Here is a 16,219-nt window from a genome sequence, read left to right as displayed (position 1 = left end):
GTTAAAGGTACTCTGCAGACAAATGTTAATATTCTTATTTGTAATGAGATAATTGTGACTCAGAAAAGTTAAGTAACTTATCCAAGGTGTATAGCTCAACTGTGTAAGTGGCAAAGACAAAATTCAAATCAAATTCTATCTGAATCTAGAGCCCCTCTCCATACAACAAGCCACATTATTTGGAATGTTATTGTCTTAGTCTGTGTTGTATTGCTATGACAGAGTACCACAGACTTGGTAATTTATAAAAAAAGACATTCATTTCTTACAGTTCTGGAGGCTGGGAAGTCTAATATCAAGGGGCCAGCAACCAGCAAGGGCCTTCTTACTGCATTATCCTATGGTAGAAAACAGAGGGCAAGAGAACATGAGAAAACAAGAGAGGTCTGGACTTGCTTTTATAATAAATCCACTCTTAGGATAAGGACATTAATCCATCCATGAGGGCAAAGCCCTCATGACCTAATCATCCCCTAATGTCCCACCTCTCAATAGTTTTGCATTGGGGATTAAGTTTCCAACATATGAACTCTGGGGGACATATTTAAACCATAGCAATTTTGTAGTTATCTTTCATATAAAAGAGATGTCATGGTTCTAATGAATTAAATTTAAATTAATATTTGAAGCTAAAATTTCCATATTTTCCAGAATACATACCTCTTTGATCTAGAAAATATGTGAACATAAGTCCCTTCATTCAAAAGGCTTAGACCATGTAGGAGCTCTTTAAAGCTGAAAAGGCAGCTTTCAAGCCAAGAAGAAGGTGAGGTGGAATTTCTTTTTATTAGAGCTTTGATGTTGTCAGAAATGTCATATCAATGTGTCCTTCAGAGAAATTGCAATAGCAGACAGCATGGCCATTTGACAACCAGAAAGACCCTTAAGAGCATAGAAACAATCGTTAAAATTGTTTTCAATAAAAATAGTTTTTCAGTAAAAATGGTTTCAGTATAGAAATGGAAATGTTTTAAATAAATTCTCTGGAATCTTGAATTTCTAATTTCTTATGTTTAATTCCAGGAAAATAAATCATAATAGAATTTATAATCACCATGTTTTATATTGATGATATGCAACTTATGTATGATTATAGTATTGTCCTGAAAAGTATTGTATATAATATAATCATCATACTTATGATCAGGTGGTGGAGGTCTTGGGTATGGAGGTAAGTTCTTCTGAGAGAGGAAAACTAAATCCAGGGATTAGATTTGGGGAAGGATGGTAGGTGGAATGAGGAGGTATGATGCAAAAGTTGGTAGAAATTGTATGACTGAAATTTATTTGTGAAAATAAATATGAATGGAAATGTGTAGATATAAAATACATTATGTAAGTTTACATATATTCATATATATCCATTCAATCAACATATGTTGAGTATTGTTTGCCAGGCAGTGTGGAACAACCAGATAGATGAATGATAATTAATTCTCTGTTCTTGACTTGCTGAGGTCTAGTGTGGGGAAGACATGTAACCAAATTTTTCAAATACCCGGTGATTTATGTCAAAATGGAAGAACAGAGTTAGGTCCTCTCATTCATGACTACTCAGGCCAGAGAAGGCTTTGCTAAGGAGGTAACCTTTGGGCAGTGTTTTGGAGGATGAAAAGGATTTACTACTTTTAGCTCCTGAGAATATGGTGAACCAGCAAGGGCTCCTATCTATCTTCCATGAACTTACCAAATGCAGAGGCTTTTATATGGGATAAAAGGAAAAAAATCCAGATATATCCTATAAGAGAGAGCCATGCCTAAAATAAATCTTGGAAAGGTTGAAAATAAAGGAATAGAAATACATCTACCAGGCAAATGTGAACAAAAAGAAACTCTGTTGTCCTAATTTTGAGGCAAAAAAAAAAACCATCATAAGGGACAAAGAAGAACATTATATATTTGTAAAATGAAGAGAAAAATTTCCCAAGTGGAAAAAAGTGGATACAAGAATAGCATGTGTAAATACGTAGGAGAATGAAGATTTTTTGTGGGTAATACCAAGGAATTGTACCTGTGGCATGACGTTTGCAAAAGAAAGTTAGAAATTCAACTCCTAGGTTAGGTTGTGGTCAGAACACAAATGGCCTTAGAGTCCATTTGTCTTGACACTAAGGCCATTTGTCTTTGTTCTTGGCACTGAAATAAGAGTCTGAAGTCGGAAAGATTCCGTACACATAGAGGTCTGATAAACTTAGTGATAAGGCCAGTTGCAAATGTTTGTACTTTAATTATATGCCATTGCTATAAATATTTTTAATATGTCAAAAATAGTATGTTTTAGGTGCTTGTCATTTCTTACATTTTATATTAAATACTTGGCACCTAACTAGATTGAATTATGAAGTCAGAATTGAATTGGAACATTAAAAAATGTTGCATTTTCAGAGTCAAGCCTTCTAGAATTCTTTTGATTTAACTTAGTGATAGGTCATGGTGTAGTATGGTGCCTATTAACTTGACCTTTATAGCAAGAAATGATGTGAAAAGTTTTGGATTGATATTTTGATATCTGCTATAATTATATTAGTATGTCAAAAATTAACCTTATCACAGCTCTCAAATGTAGTATTTATCTAGATACTACATATGACAGAATTTTTGGTGTTCAGAAATTCATTTCCAAGTTGATAAAAGTGCAGCTACATAAGAAGGAGACTTATTTTGTAGAATAATGTAAAGGTAAACAATTGATTCATACCAACTAGTGAAAATCAGAATACTTATGTACTTAACTGGACTTCTCTTAGAATTTTTATTTTCACAACTCTATAACCAAAAATAGTGTGTTTTCTTGAAACTGATATTTTCATTAAGAGTTTCTGATCTCACGAACACCTTATGCATACATAGTTTAGTCAGCATAAGATGGATTGCTCAGGGTTGATTTATATTGCAAAGTAGATGCTCTTAAATAGATAAAATTATGCTTCATCAGCAGCATGAACCATTACATGCCATTTAAAGCAATAGCAAGGATCTCTGGTTGATGTATATTTATATATACAAACATAGGTAGTACATACAGTAATGAAAGGTGGGGTCGACTTGCTTAGTTTTCTTATGTGAAATATTAGTTTTACGGTCACAGAAATACTGTATCTACAAAGTGTAAAAAGTTGTCTTATAATTTTCACAAGTGATTTTTGAAAAGAGAGTTGAGTCTGAAGCTGTAATATATTTCTTTCAGACTTTTGAGTGAAAGTGCTATACTCAGTGAAATTCACCAATTAAAAGTAGAGGATGTGAACACTAGCCAGTGCACTTCATAATCAGACCTTTCTGATTATGGAAGCTCTGCAGAGCTACTAGATTCATGACTGTAAAGTGGAGTTACAAATACATTTTTACATTCATTTCTTAGTGCCTATATCTTTTAAATACCTTACAAGAGAGATATTTTCATACTTTGTTCACTCAAATTATACTAGATGATGCTGATGCCTGGCCTTTCTCACTGATTGTGCCACATTGTGAGACAACAGCAAGGCAAGGGAACTGCCAAAACTGAAAGTTCAATTAAACTGCACTTGATTTTTGTGAGATTCTTTTTTCAGATATGCATTTAGTTTATTATTATTATTTATTATTGAATTGGGATTTTAATAAGAAACTATAATAAAATGAATAACAATGAAATACTTGAGGTCAAACAGTATGTTAGGGATTTTTTCAAGATCAGTAGTCACTTAAAAGGATCTTCTGGAGAAGGAATTATTTATTGATTACAGAAGTATTTATTGAGTGACGTACTATGTAGCAGACATGCTGAGCTCTGGTGATACAACAGAAAGCAATACAGACTACCTTTTCAAGTTGATACATGAAGCTTTTATAGCCACGAATAAAGAACTCAATATTTAATCAATTATATAACTTTCTTTAGTCTTTATAGATTTTCATGAAAAAGAATAGATAACAGCTTTTTAAATATTTTAATAATCATGAATTAAAGGTTCATAGAAAAGTGTTATAATAATAATGGCTACCATTTATTGAATGCCTGTTTGCCAAACACGATATAATTCTGTCATCCTCATAACAACCCTGCAAGATTTATTATTCTGAATTCATGTTTATAAATTAATATCCAAAGATGATTTAAGTAAATTTAGAGTTACAGAGTTTCCTTTCAACTGTCTAATAACCATCTTGGCTGTATTTCCTCTATAATGGAATATTCCATGAAAGTAGTAGAGACTGTGTCATTCTAGCATATTTCTATCTTCAGGGCTTGCACTGTAGCTGTGAAATAGTTGGTGTTCACTACATGAAATGACTTTCATCACAAAAACAAACTTCCCTTGATTCTATCAAAAGACTATTAAATTTTACGTGTCCCTCCAATTACGGGTCTGTGTATGACCATATTGATTTCTCCTCCTGTGCTAGTTTTCTTGAGCTCTGCATAGAGGGTCTGATATGCAACTGACAAACACTCAGAAAAGCAGAACGCAGAACAAAGTGGCTTAACAGGGGACAGCCATGAACACATGCCCATCATCTTAAGTGTACCATGCTGGTCTCATTTACAAGCTGGAGGATCCCTTTTTGGACAAACCTCCTCAGTCTTTTCGTACCTTGAATATTAATAGCCCTGTGCTTTATGTCTCTTGCCTAGTTTAATTATTTTCATTTTTAAAAAGTGTTCTCTATTAATACTGGCTAATTTGAAATTGTACCAAAAAAGATACTTTATCCATTTATATTTTTAGCCATCTAATTACTGCTTTGGAAAGGATGATCTAATCTTACGATTCTCAAACTTTATCATGCATTAGAATCACTTGGAGAGCTTGTTAAAGTGAAGATTCCTTCCAGAGATTCTGATTTAGTATTTCTGGGGTTGGGACCAATAAATCTCATTTCCGGAAAATTCCTGGGTGACCCTGATCCTCTGTAATCCTCTAAAAATTGAATAAATCATGGAGCAACACATCCCATTTGAAGGGAAGAGTTGGGGAAGAAATTATTTCTCATTAAAGCAAGGTCAATTATTTTAAAGTTTTTGTTGTTGATCTTTTTTATTTTCACATAAAACAATCTCCATGAAATTTCACTTCAAATGTGTTTTCTCAAACCCTTTACTTATTGTTGGGTCCAAACAAGATTTCCCTATCTGAAGACTATTTGGTAACCAGTTAGGCTTTTTCAGTAGGGAAGAATCACTTGTAAATTGGGTGTTATGTATTCAATAAGAATAGTATGGTTCCTCTAAGACTATGGTCCCCAACCCCTGGACCATGGACCAGTACCAGTCCATGGCCTGTTAGGAACTGAGCCGCACAGCAGGTGGTGAGCAGTGGGGAGGAAACCGCTCCCCATCACTTGCATCACTGCCTGAGCCCCGCCTCCTCTCAGATCAGCAGTGGCATTAGATTCTTATAGGAGCACGGACCCTACTGTAAACCGCACATGCGAGAGATCTAGGTGGCTTGCTCTTTATGACAGTCTAATGTCTGATGATCTATAATGGAGCTGAGGCAGTGATGCTAGTTCTGAGGAGCAGCTGCAAATACAGATTATCATTTGACTGCACAGAGACCATAATAAATCAATTGCCTACAGACTCATATCAAAATCCTATCAGTGAGGAGTAAGTGACAATTAAGCTGCATCTGGTAGCAGGCTTTAAGTCAGAATCTGACACTTATTTTAGTCCACACACGGCCCACCCATTTTTTTTTATTTACCATTTCCATCTGCACCTCTTTCCTGCACTGTGAACTTGTCTCAGTTACAGTTTTGGTAAGCCCGCAAGCTAACCCTAGCAAAAATGACTAAAAAACAAACATCACTGGAGAGCTTCTTTGAAAAGGGGGAAAGATCCCATGATAAGACAGCAGAAGATTCTAAGACTGCCAACAAATTGAAAGCTGCATTTAAAAGAAAATACCAAGAGTCCTACTTAAATTACGGGTTCATTGCAACAGGTGATTCACTTTCTCCAAGCCTACTTTGTATAATGTGTGGTGACCAGCTATCCAGTGAAACCATGAAACCTTCAAAACTGCTTTGCTACATGAAAACCAAGCACCTCACATTAAAAGATAAGCCTTTGGAGTTTTTCAAAAGGAAAAAAAGTGAACACAAAGAACAGAAGCAATTATTGGAGGCCACCACTTCATCAAATGTGTCTGCACTGAGAACATCATTCTTAGTGGCTAATTACATTGCTAAAGCTAAGGAGCCCTTTACTATTGGTGGAGAGTTGATCCTGCCTGCTGCTCAGGACATTTGCTGTGAAATTTTAGGAGAAGCTGCAGTTCAAAAGGTGGCACATGTTCCTCTTTCGGCTAGCACCATAACTAGGCGAATTGATGAAACCGCAGAGGATATTAAGGCACAGTCATTAGAGAGGATTAATGAGTCACCGTGGTGTACAATCCAGGTTGATGAGGCTACTGATGTTGACAACAAGGCAAGAATGCTTGTTTTTGTGCAATGCATTTTTCAGGACGATGTGCATGAGAATATGTTATGTGCACCTTTGTTGTCAACCCACACTACACCTGCAGAACTATTCAAGTCTTTGAATGGTTACATATTAGGAAAACCGAATTGGTCATTTTGTGTCAGTATATGCATGAACAGAGTGGCTGGACGGCTTTCTGGTTTCACTGCTTGGGTCAAGGAAGTCACTTTTGAATCTGAATCTACACACTGTGTCATTCATGGAGAAATGCTGGCTAGCCAAACTCAACAGTGTTTTACATGATGTGATTCAGATTATCAACCACATCAAACTATATGCCCTTAACTCAACATCTGTTCTTACAGCTCTGTGAGGAGATGAATGCAGAGCTCACACATCTTCTCTTATACACGGAAGAGAGATGGCTTTCTAATGGTAGATCATTGGCCAGCGTTTTTGAGTTATGAGGGCCGCTCCAGAGATTTCTTTTAGAAAAGCAGTCACCACCGGCAGCACATTTCAGTGACACAGAATGGGTCACAAAACTTGCTTACTTGTGTCACATATTCAACCTGCTCAATGAACTCAATCTGTCACTTCAGGGGAAAACAACAACTGTGTTCAAGTCATCATATAAAATGGCTGCATTCAAAAACCAAACTGGAATTATGGGGGTGACGAGTGAAAATTGGGATTTTTAACATGTTTCAAACATTAGCAAAGAATGTGAAAGAGACAGAGCCAAGGCTTTGTTTCTCCCAGCTAGTGCATGATCACCTATCTCAGGTTTCAAAAGAGTTTGAGCATTACTTCCCAACCACAACAGACCCCCGACCTGGGAAGAAATGGATCCTGGACCCATTTGTGAATAAGCCAGCTGAATCGGCTTGGTTCCTGTTAGAGGAGGATCAGCTGCTTAAGATTGCAAATGACGATGGTCTTAAAAATATGTTTGAGACAACTTCAAATCTCCATGTCTGGATTAAAGTTGAGGCAGAATACCCTGAGATTGACACAAAAGCACTGAAAAGCCTGCTTCCTTTCCCAACATCCTATCTTTGTGAAACAAGGTTTTCTGCAGTGACAGCAACCAAAATGGGATTGCGGAGTAGACTGGACATAAGCAACACACTTCGGGTGTCATTGTCTCCAGTCACCCCCAGATGGGATCATCTAGTTGCAGGAAAACAAATCAGGGCTCCCATTGATTTGTATTAATATAATTATGGTGAGTTGCATTAAAATATTTATTTCATTATATATTACACTGTAATAATAATAGAAATAAAGTGCACAATAAAGGTAATGTGCTTGAGTCATTCCAAAACCATACACACCCCCGCCCATCCATGGAAAAATTGTCTTCCATGAAATCAGTCTTTGGTGCCAAATATGTTGAGGACTGCTGCTCGCAGACATAGAAAATCCAGATAAATAAGCTAATTAGTTAAAAACAAAATTTAGTACACTGTACTTTCCCCCTCCTATTATGCAATAATAACATAAATATGTTTGTATGCATACACACCATTTCTTGGGGGTCATAAGGAATCAAACCTATTGACTGTAGGCAAATGTGTCTAATTTTATTGCTGTTATAATATTTTCAAACATGTGAGGTTAGGAGAAGATGCAACATCAATAAATGAGTAAGTGAGTGGAAGAGCACCAGTTATTGGTGAATAACTTGTAGTGTTCTACAATTATAGAATTGTAGAATTTGTGTAGAGCACAAATTCAGTGTTTGAGGCAAACAGATTTTAAATCTTACTTCCTCTAGAGTCCAGAATCATAGAATGTGTTACTGCATGGAAAGTCTGTCTTGATAAAAGATGAACCGAGGATATATTATTTCAGTAGAATAAATTGGGTCATGCTACCTTCCTTGCTTGTCTTCAGTAGAGGCTTCAGTCATCAACCAAGACTGATTTTAGTATAGGGTCAGTCATAATCCTGAAAGACACACTCCTGAACTCCATAATCCCGAGTGTTAAAATCCCAAAAGATTAAAATCCTTGAAATATAATTCTGGAAAAAAAATAATAAAAAATCCTTTAAAAGATATTTATGTACATTTTTAAAGGGTATTTATTTGAGAACATATAAAAATATGAGAGAATACTTATTTCATATGCCAGTTTACATAGTAAAATAGGCAATAATAGCATAAATATTTTTGCAAGCATAAGCACTCAGCTATACTGACTATAATGACTGTCACACCCATATAACAGTTATAAGTATTTGAACTGTATTCATAAAGAAATAGGTCAAAGAGGGAAATGTATAAACATATAAACACATGTCAGTATGGTTGGTAATTGTGTGCACCCAGTTTTATAACTGTGGTCATCTGAAATTCCACGATGAACAACCTAAGTCTTTTGACACGATCAGTCAAAAACAGCGATGGTTCACAGCCACACAATGCCTATAACACAAAGTCAATGTTGTGATAATGCACTTTTCCTGGAGTCAAATTTCTGAAGTCCAGAAATTTGACTTCGGCAGAAGAAAAGTTTGTCCCAGTTCACAGAGAGACCGATTTGCCTTCTTTATTTGTTCTCTCTGGGCCCCTGACCAATTGCATGGTGCCTGCCAACATTGAGGGCAGATCTTTCTCACCTAGGCCCCTCAGATCCATACAATAATCTCCTCTGAAAACACTCTCACAGACACACCCAAAATAATGCTTTACCAGGTTTCTAGGAATTCCTTCATTTAGTCAAGTTGACATCTAAAATTAAGTCCACAAGTACACCCTTGATCAACTTGGCACCCATAATGCATCTCCTCAAACCACGCTTAATTTCCAAATAAAGACAATAATAATCACCTAACATGATGCAACTAACATGATGTAACTGTCCTGCCTTGCATATAGCTGAAAACACACTAATTCTTTCCCCAGAATTTGCCTTTTGGGATTTCAACGTTCATGATTTTAATCTTTCATGATTGTGATTTTTGGGATTTTAGACATGAGAGATACTGGCATTCATTCGGCATTGTGTCTTTTGGGATTATGATCCCAACCTATTTTAGTAAAGATCATTGTGTGCTCGAGGTCTAAGGTTATTTCTGGAAATATTTTGGTGCCATATAGATTTTTAAACCTTTTGTTGGTTTTGCCTATATACCTGCATGAAGAGAATTGGAGTTATAATAACTTTTGGGTTTTTTTGTAATAACTTTTGAATAACATTTTGCATTAGAATTTGATTCCCACTTCCATTTTCTATTACATTGGGAACCTGGGTGTTTGGTGGTTTTTTTGTTTGTTTGTTTGTATTCTTTTCCACTTTTTCTTTGATTTTTATGCATGTAAAGTATAATATTTCGATCAATTTCCAAACATGCTTATTAAATTGAATTAGAATTTATTTTGTATAGATATCTTGAAAACTACTCATCTGTTCTAGCCTGACGTGTGTATTAGTTTGTTAGGGTTCTCCTATAATAATAGAAAATATATTTTTCTCCAAATTACTAATAGTAAAATTTGGTTTTGTAAACACCCCAAAAGAAGCCTAGACACCTTTCTTTACTAACATTATTAAGATGATATGAGAAGAATTCATTCAACATTCTTAATATTTAAGCTCTTGGATAATCCATATACCTGGTGGTTATTTTGATGATGCTTGTTTTTCTTCACAGAAACAAATGGAATCTATTTTATGATGTATCTAATGTCTTTTCATTCTAAAATAATTTTTCATTTCCAAGAGTTAAATGAAAGAGAACACTGCTAATGGAAAAGAAGTGCTGCAAGAATGCAGGGATGAAATGTAAATAAACTTCATGTTTAAATAACTTGGTCAAAATGAAGAGGACACATTATTTATACCATTTTCTGTGGAATGCCCTTTCCTGGAACCTCTGAGAAATAGGATAATTACTAACTCACTCTTCCAGGGTTTTATTATATTTTTTGTTTGTGATTATAAAAGCTTGGAGACCCTTTTTATCAATTGTGGTTTGAGGGTATAATTTAAACTTAAAATAACAAAAGATGTGTAGGCATATGATATCAATATTGTGATTTTTGTTATCCCTCATATGTTAATCATGATTCTTGTATATTCTGTTAAAAACTACTCGGAAACAATTAGACAGTGGTTCCATTTTTAGTCAGTAGATCATATTAAATTTTATTCTGAGTATCATGGATAATGATTGGCATCATTTTGGTAAGGGACAGGATAGTGGGTCTGGAGAACATGAATGCTAGACCTACTTGGTTAGTTATTAATTACCTGCGTTACCTGAAGCAAGTCTCTTTAAGGCCTGACTCCACTGGTGAGTAATTTTGTAATCTTTGTAACTTTTAGGAAGTCTCCTTAGTTTCCCTATATGTAAAATTGAAAGCTAGTTTGGACTGGATGAGTGGATTTCAATAATTTTTTTTCTTAATATAAGAAGTCATTGTTTTCATCTCACCATCCCCTCCCAAAAATCATAACTATCTAAGGTGATGGATAAGTAGCTTGATTGTGGTGATTATTTTATAATGTATATGTATATCAAATCATCAAATTGTATACCTTAAGTATATACAATCTTGATTTTTCAAATATAGCTCAATTTAAAACATGTTCTTTAAATAAATGTTTAGCAGAATAAAAAAAGTTGGTCAAAAAAAATCTTACATCCCCAAATGTAAACAGGTAATAGTGGGGCCTCCCTGATTAGGGGGAGAACTTTTCCTGGAGGAAACTGAGGTAATTCCCAGACAGCTCCCCTAGTGTTCTGAGGCAGAGTTTGAATCCCATTGTGGACAATCTTTAAATTTACTTCCAAGTCTAAAATTCAATGGGTGATTCCTACATAAACACATCATCCTCAAGGAAAATTGTTAGATTCACACTATTTCTATCCCTTGAATTTTACACACAAATTTTCTAATCAAAAGTTCATTTGTGGCCAGGTGTGGTGGCTCATGCCTGTAATCCTAGCACTATGGGAAGCCAAGACCAGAGGATTATTGGAGCACAGGAGTTTGAGACCAGCCCGAGCAAGAGCGAGACCCTGTCTCTACTAAAAAAAAAAAAAAAAAAAAAAAAAGAAAGAAAGAAATTAGCTGGACAACTAAAAATACATAGAAAAAGTTAGCTGGGCATGGTGGCACACGTCTATAGTCCCAGCCACTCGGGAGGCTGAGGCAGGAGGATCCATTGAGTTTGAGGTTGCCGTGAGCTAGGCTGACAGCCATGGCACTCTATCTTGGGCAACATAGTAACATAGTGAGACTCTGTCTCAAAAGAAAAAAAAAAAAAAAGGTCTTTTGTAGTATCAGATGCAATCAAGTAGTTTTTCTACTGACAGGAAAGTAAGATTTTGTTGTTTAATTGAAATCAAATGCAATTTGGAATAACTACTTTTTAAAATCTTTTAACTTACTTGTCCACATGAGTTTTCAAGAAGTAGGGTATTCAATAGAAATTAGTTGGTTGCCTTGTTTGCCTCTCCTGACCCCATACTCTGGGATTGACCAAGATCTGTCCTCCATCTGATAGTTCTGGGAACCTTGAAACAATCTGCTTTTCCCTAGTCTTTCCCTGTTGCTCCTGATACCTTAGGAATTATATTTTCCTTGCTGATATAGTTTAGAAAAAGGAGAAAAGCTTCCATAACCAATGTATTACCACCTTTGAGTTTGTATTTGGAAGTGACTAGATGCTAGCATCCCATTTGGGGATGCAGAATTTATTTCTCATTTGGAAATGATGTTATACATGTACACCAGAGACTACTGAACTCCTATACTGTTTACGGTAGCTCATTTGCTATATAGGTGAATGCTTCGCTGTGTCTGGGAATCTGTCAACTATGTCAACTATTATAAAGGCTATTTCTGTAGAAAAGTGCAGAGGGCTGTATTTCAGGCAACCAATGTATAGATGAATGCAAAACATTCATAGTTGGGTACTGACCGTGTTGATTTATTGATCAACAGGTGCACATATTCAGTAATTCTGTATCCATAAGAAACTAGCACTGTTTTCTTTTCTTTTTGCAAGTAAATTGGATTTAGCCTGAGAGGCTGAAAGAGAGGGAAAATTTTCAGATGTAAGCCATGGTTTTATGTTTTTTCTTTTGTTTTGTTTTTGTAGATATAGTAGTAACTTGATGCAATAAAATTCATAGTGGCACTAAGATCACAATAGGGTTTGTGAAATGGACAATTGTCTTACATAAATAACAAGTAAAAAATTAAGCCTGTCTTTCATAAAAATTTTATCTTGGGGTGTGCTTGTTTTCTGAAACTACCTCAACTAAATCTCTTGTTAGTCCTGAAACTAGAAGGCAGAAAAGCTTCTAGTGCTACAGCCAACTGCAGTGTAGCCTGAGAAACCGGCAACAAAAATAGAACACCAGGATTGCTGTGCGTGGGTGAGGCAGAAACCACATTATGAGCAAAAGCTTCCAGTATTATTTTAGAACCAATACAGAGCTCTGTACTTCTCTCCTCTCTCTTCCAAAAACACATACTACAAAAATAAAATGAAATAAAATATATGTGCATTTGCCCTCTTAGAATTATGATTCTTAAATTTTTCTTGCCTTCCTTTCTTTAGAAGCGAATCGCCAGTGTGGAAACACAATGTGTAAAGCCAGCTTGGAGGGAGGAAAGAGTTAATTGCTTTTAAGGCCCTGCAATAGAGAATTATGGTTTGAAAGATAGAGGCTGGACAGCTGGGTTTGCTGGGGTATTTTTAAATGCATTAATGCAGGCTCCAATCACTCGGCCATGCTTGACCTATTTTTGGCTCAGGCCGACCATTGTTCTATTTCTGTGCCTGTGGGCCATGCTGTTGTTGATTCATATGCAAATGGATTATCACTAGCTTTAGCCAACTTGAGCTGAGAGAGACTGAGAAAGGGAGAAGAGAGACACACAAACAGATAGGAGAAGGGCACTGGCTGGAGCCACTTGCAGGACTGAGGGTTTTTGCAAGGAAACCCAGGCAGCCTGAAGAACTCTGTCAGGTTTAATTGGTTTCTTTTTCTCGTGGGTAGAGTTAATATTTTTCTACTTATTCTGACAAAGAAATAACCCCGAAGCACATTCCTCTTTCCCACCTGCTTTTAGTTTCCGGGATAACCTAAACTCCAGAGAGCTATAGCATCCACTCTGTCCTTTCTGCTTTGCACACAGGTTGGTAACGTGGGGAAAGTGTCCAGGTCTTTTACAAAGTGTATGTCCATCTGAGCCATAAGGAAATCATTGTTGAAGTTGATCCTTTGCTGCTTTTCCTTGGGGAGGAGGGAGGACCAGCGAGGGTAGCTCCTGGGGCCGGTGCACCGAGCAGTGATGAATCTTTCATGTAGCTGAAGTAAGAGTGATTGGAATATGCTGCAGACAATTTACGAGAGTGACTCCTGTTTTTCCTCAGATGGGGTGGCTGGACGAGAACAGCTCTTGGCTCAGCAAAGAATGCACAGTATGATCAACTCAGGTAAGATCCTCTTTCATAACAGAGACGTTTTATCTTTGAAAGGGGGCTGGCTTGGGAAATGCAGCTAAGAAAAGCACCTCTCTTAAGGAATTGCTGCTTTTTCGTGTTGATGTTGCTATTTTCTTGGTGCGTCTGTGGGGTTTAACTTAGATCCCTTCCATTGCTGTTTCTGTGCATATTCAGAGACTGTTTAGAGACGGCTGCTTCTGAATGAAATTGCAAACTATTGCTTCTGATGAAAGATGAGACTTAGATAAGTAAAATGTAGTTGGGAGTGTTTTGCCTTACTATGCAACTAGAAAAAGGAGATCTGTACTGATTGGGAGCCTATTCAAATAGGACATTAAAAATCAGGTAAGTTCGTATTGTGGCTTCAGTTAAAATTGCAGCCTCGGCTAGCCTGATAATTTTATATTTACAGTGTGCATACAGAAGCACATCTATTTATAGACCTACCTTCTGAAATGTGTTTGCTGCGGAGTTGTAAAGGTAGTTTTATTTTTTTCTATAATGTGGCTGTTTCTCATCAGCTCAAAATGAAACTGTTTAGGATGAAATAAAATTATTATTAGCAGATGCTTATTTTTAATTTTCTCCAAGAACATTTGAGAAGTCTAGCATTGTCGGGCAGATGCGATGGCATAACACACATATAAATGTGTTTTTAAAAGCAGGTGCAACATTTTAAAGGATAACAGTGACAGATTCCAATTTGTAGTTTCTCTATGTATGTGCTTGTACCCTCAAGAAGACGAGTTGATGGGAGATGGAGCTTGTCAGCTTTATCAGTTTATATTTGTTGAAAGAGCATAATCTTTAGGCAATATCACTTGCTTATAATTATTGCTTTTCATATTTATTTCCTATAGCCAGTTCATAAAGCTTTGGAGACTCTTTGTTTCTGTCCCCTTCTGAATGCTTCAATGTGAATTGGCTTAAAGTTCTCACATTGATCTTCTAAGTTACCGTGTGGGCTTAATTGTAATTATAGATCACTGACTAGATATCCATGATAAGAATGCAGCATAGATTAACATTTACTTACTAGAGCTAGGTGTGAAAGAAATATTCCACAGGTTGGCATGATGTCTGTTTTGGTGTTGATACACCTTCCCATCTGGGGATCTATGTTTTCCTAGTTTTTCTAAAACCTCGGTTAGTTATGATGGTTTTAAGATCCTTCTGTTGATCCAATCTTTTCATGGAATCAGAATCAAATACCAATTTTGTACAATTTGGTGTTTGTACACTGAAGTGATAGGAATTGTATTAATGAGTAGTGTCTGCTTAATGGAAACAAACATAGTAGGATTTCAGTACAGTTTATTATTGTGGCTGCAAAGCTGGCAAGGCCTTAGGGAGGGGTTAGCAGGTATGTCTCTAATGAAACTGGTCACTTGGCACTTTCTTTATAAAATATGAACTTTTTGAAAATAACTATTTTAGGTATATTTTGAGTACTATGCTTTATGCTTTCAGTCCTTTCCTCTGTGTGACAAGTTTGATATTTCTTTCCTATGGTAGAAACATAGATGCCTTCCAAGTAGTAACTGTCTGCTGAGCTGAGGCTGGCTACAGGTGTTTGCAAGCTTTGCTGTTTCTCCACGTCTTTGATAATCACACACAACTTTACTCCTGTTTCAGTTGAGATTGTCATTTTCTGGACATTTTATACAAAGCAACAAGATTTTCAAACAGGGAAGTGCTTCAGACTATCCATGATACTGCTATTGCCACTTCTACAGGAGGCAACATTTAAGCACTAGGTATTAAACGAAAGGTGATGTAAGTTGACATCAACTCCCAAACCTTTCTGGTATAAATAAGGAAACTTAAGTTCTATTTATTTTTTGAACTTGAAACATAAAAACAATTGCTTCCTTCCTACTATGTCATGTAATGTTTGATTTTGTTTCACATATTTTCTTAAATTTAATTCACCTAGTTTTTACTGTGCATTTTTTGTGACGTACTGGTTCACAAACTTAGGAGTCACCAGGAGCATTTTACAAAGTAAGATGCCTGGATTCCACTCTCAGAATTTCTGATTTAGTTGGTATGGGGACAGCATGGACTTGGGTTTTTTTAAAATCTCCCCAGCTATTGTAACCTTCAGCAAACTGAGGTCCGCTGCAGTGGGGCTAGGAGATGGATGATGATGCTGTTAAACCATCAGCAGTAGAGTTTGTCCTTTGAGTTAACTGCTAAATTAGGGAGATGTTTGTCTTAATTTAGCTATAAATCTTGTTCAGCTCCCTTCTGGACCAGTGGCCTGGATGTGGTTCATAGGCTTAGAAGTGGATAGAGTCTTTGGATCTGAAAGGAGAAAAGATGCATGACAATA

The 16,219-nt window shown here is 36.2% G+C and overlaps 1 protein-coding gene across 24 annotated transcripts in view; it reads left to right on the top strand.

Annotated features, from left to right (window-relative positions):
* HDAC9 (histone deacetylase 9) overlaps nt 1-16,219 on the top strand; it is an 873,646-nt gene that overhangs the window by 369,919 nt on the left and 487,508 nt on the right. For 11 of the 24 annotated variants that reach the window (XM_076006392.1, XM_076006385.1, XM_076006381.1 and 8 more), the window contains one exon: nt 13,813-13,875. In XM_076006392.1, the coding sequence (XP_075862507.1) occupies nt 13,813-13,875 (63 nt within the window). Of the gene's footprint in view, nt 1-13,138; nt 13,575-13,812; nt 13,876-16,219 lie in introns of those variants that run through there. The other 13 variants (XM_020289869.2, XM_020289867.2, XM_020289864.2 and 10 more) reach the window with 13 other exon arrangements.

The sequence above is a fragment of the Microcebus murinus genome, chromosome 9 (genome assembly GCF_040939455.1).
Source record: "Microcebus murinus isolate Inina chromosome 9, M.murinus_Inina_mat1.0, whole genome shotgun sequence".
Lineage (NCBI taxonomy): Eukaryota > Metazoa > Chordata > Mammalia > Primates > Cheirogaleidae > Microcebus > Microcebus murinus.
Note: the sequence above shows the minus strand (reverse complement) of the source record. Positions and strands in the feature narration are given on the sequence as shown.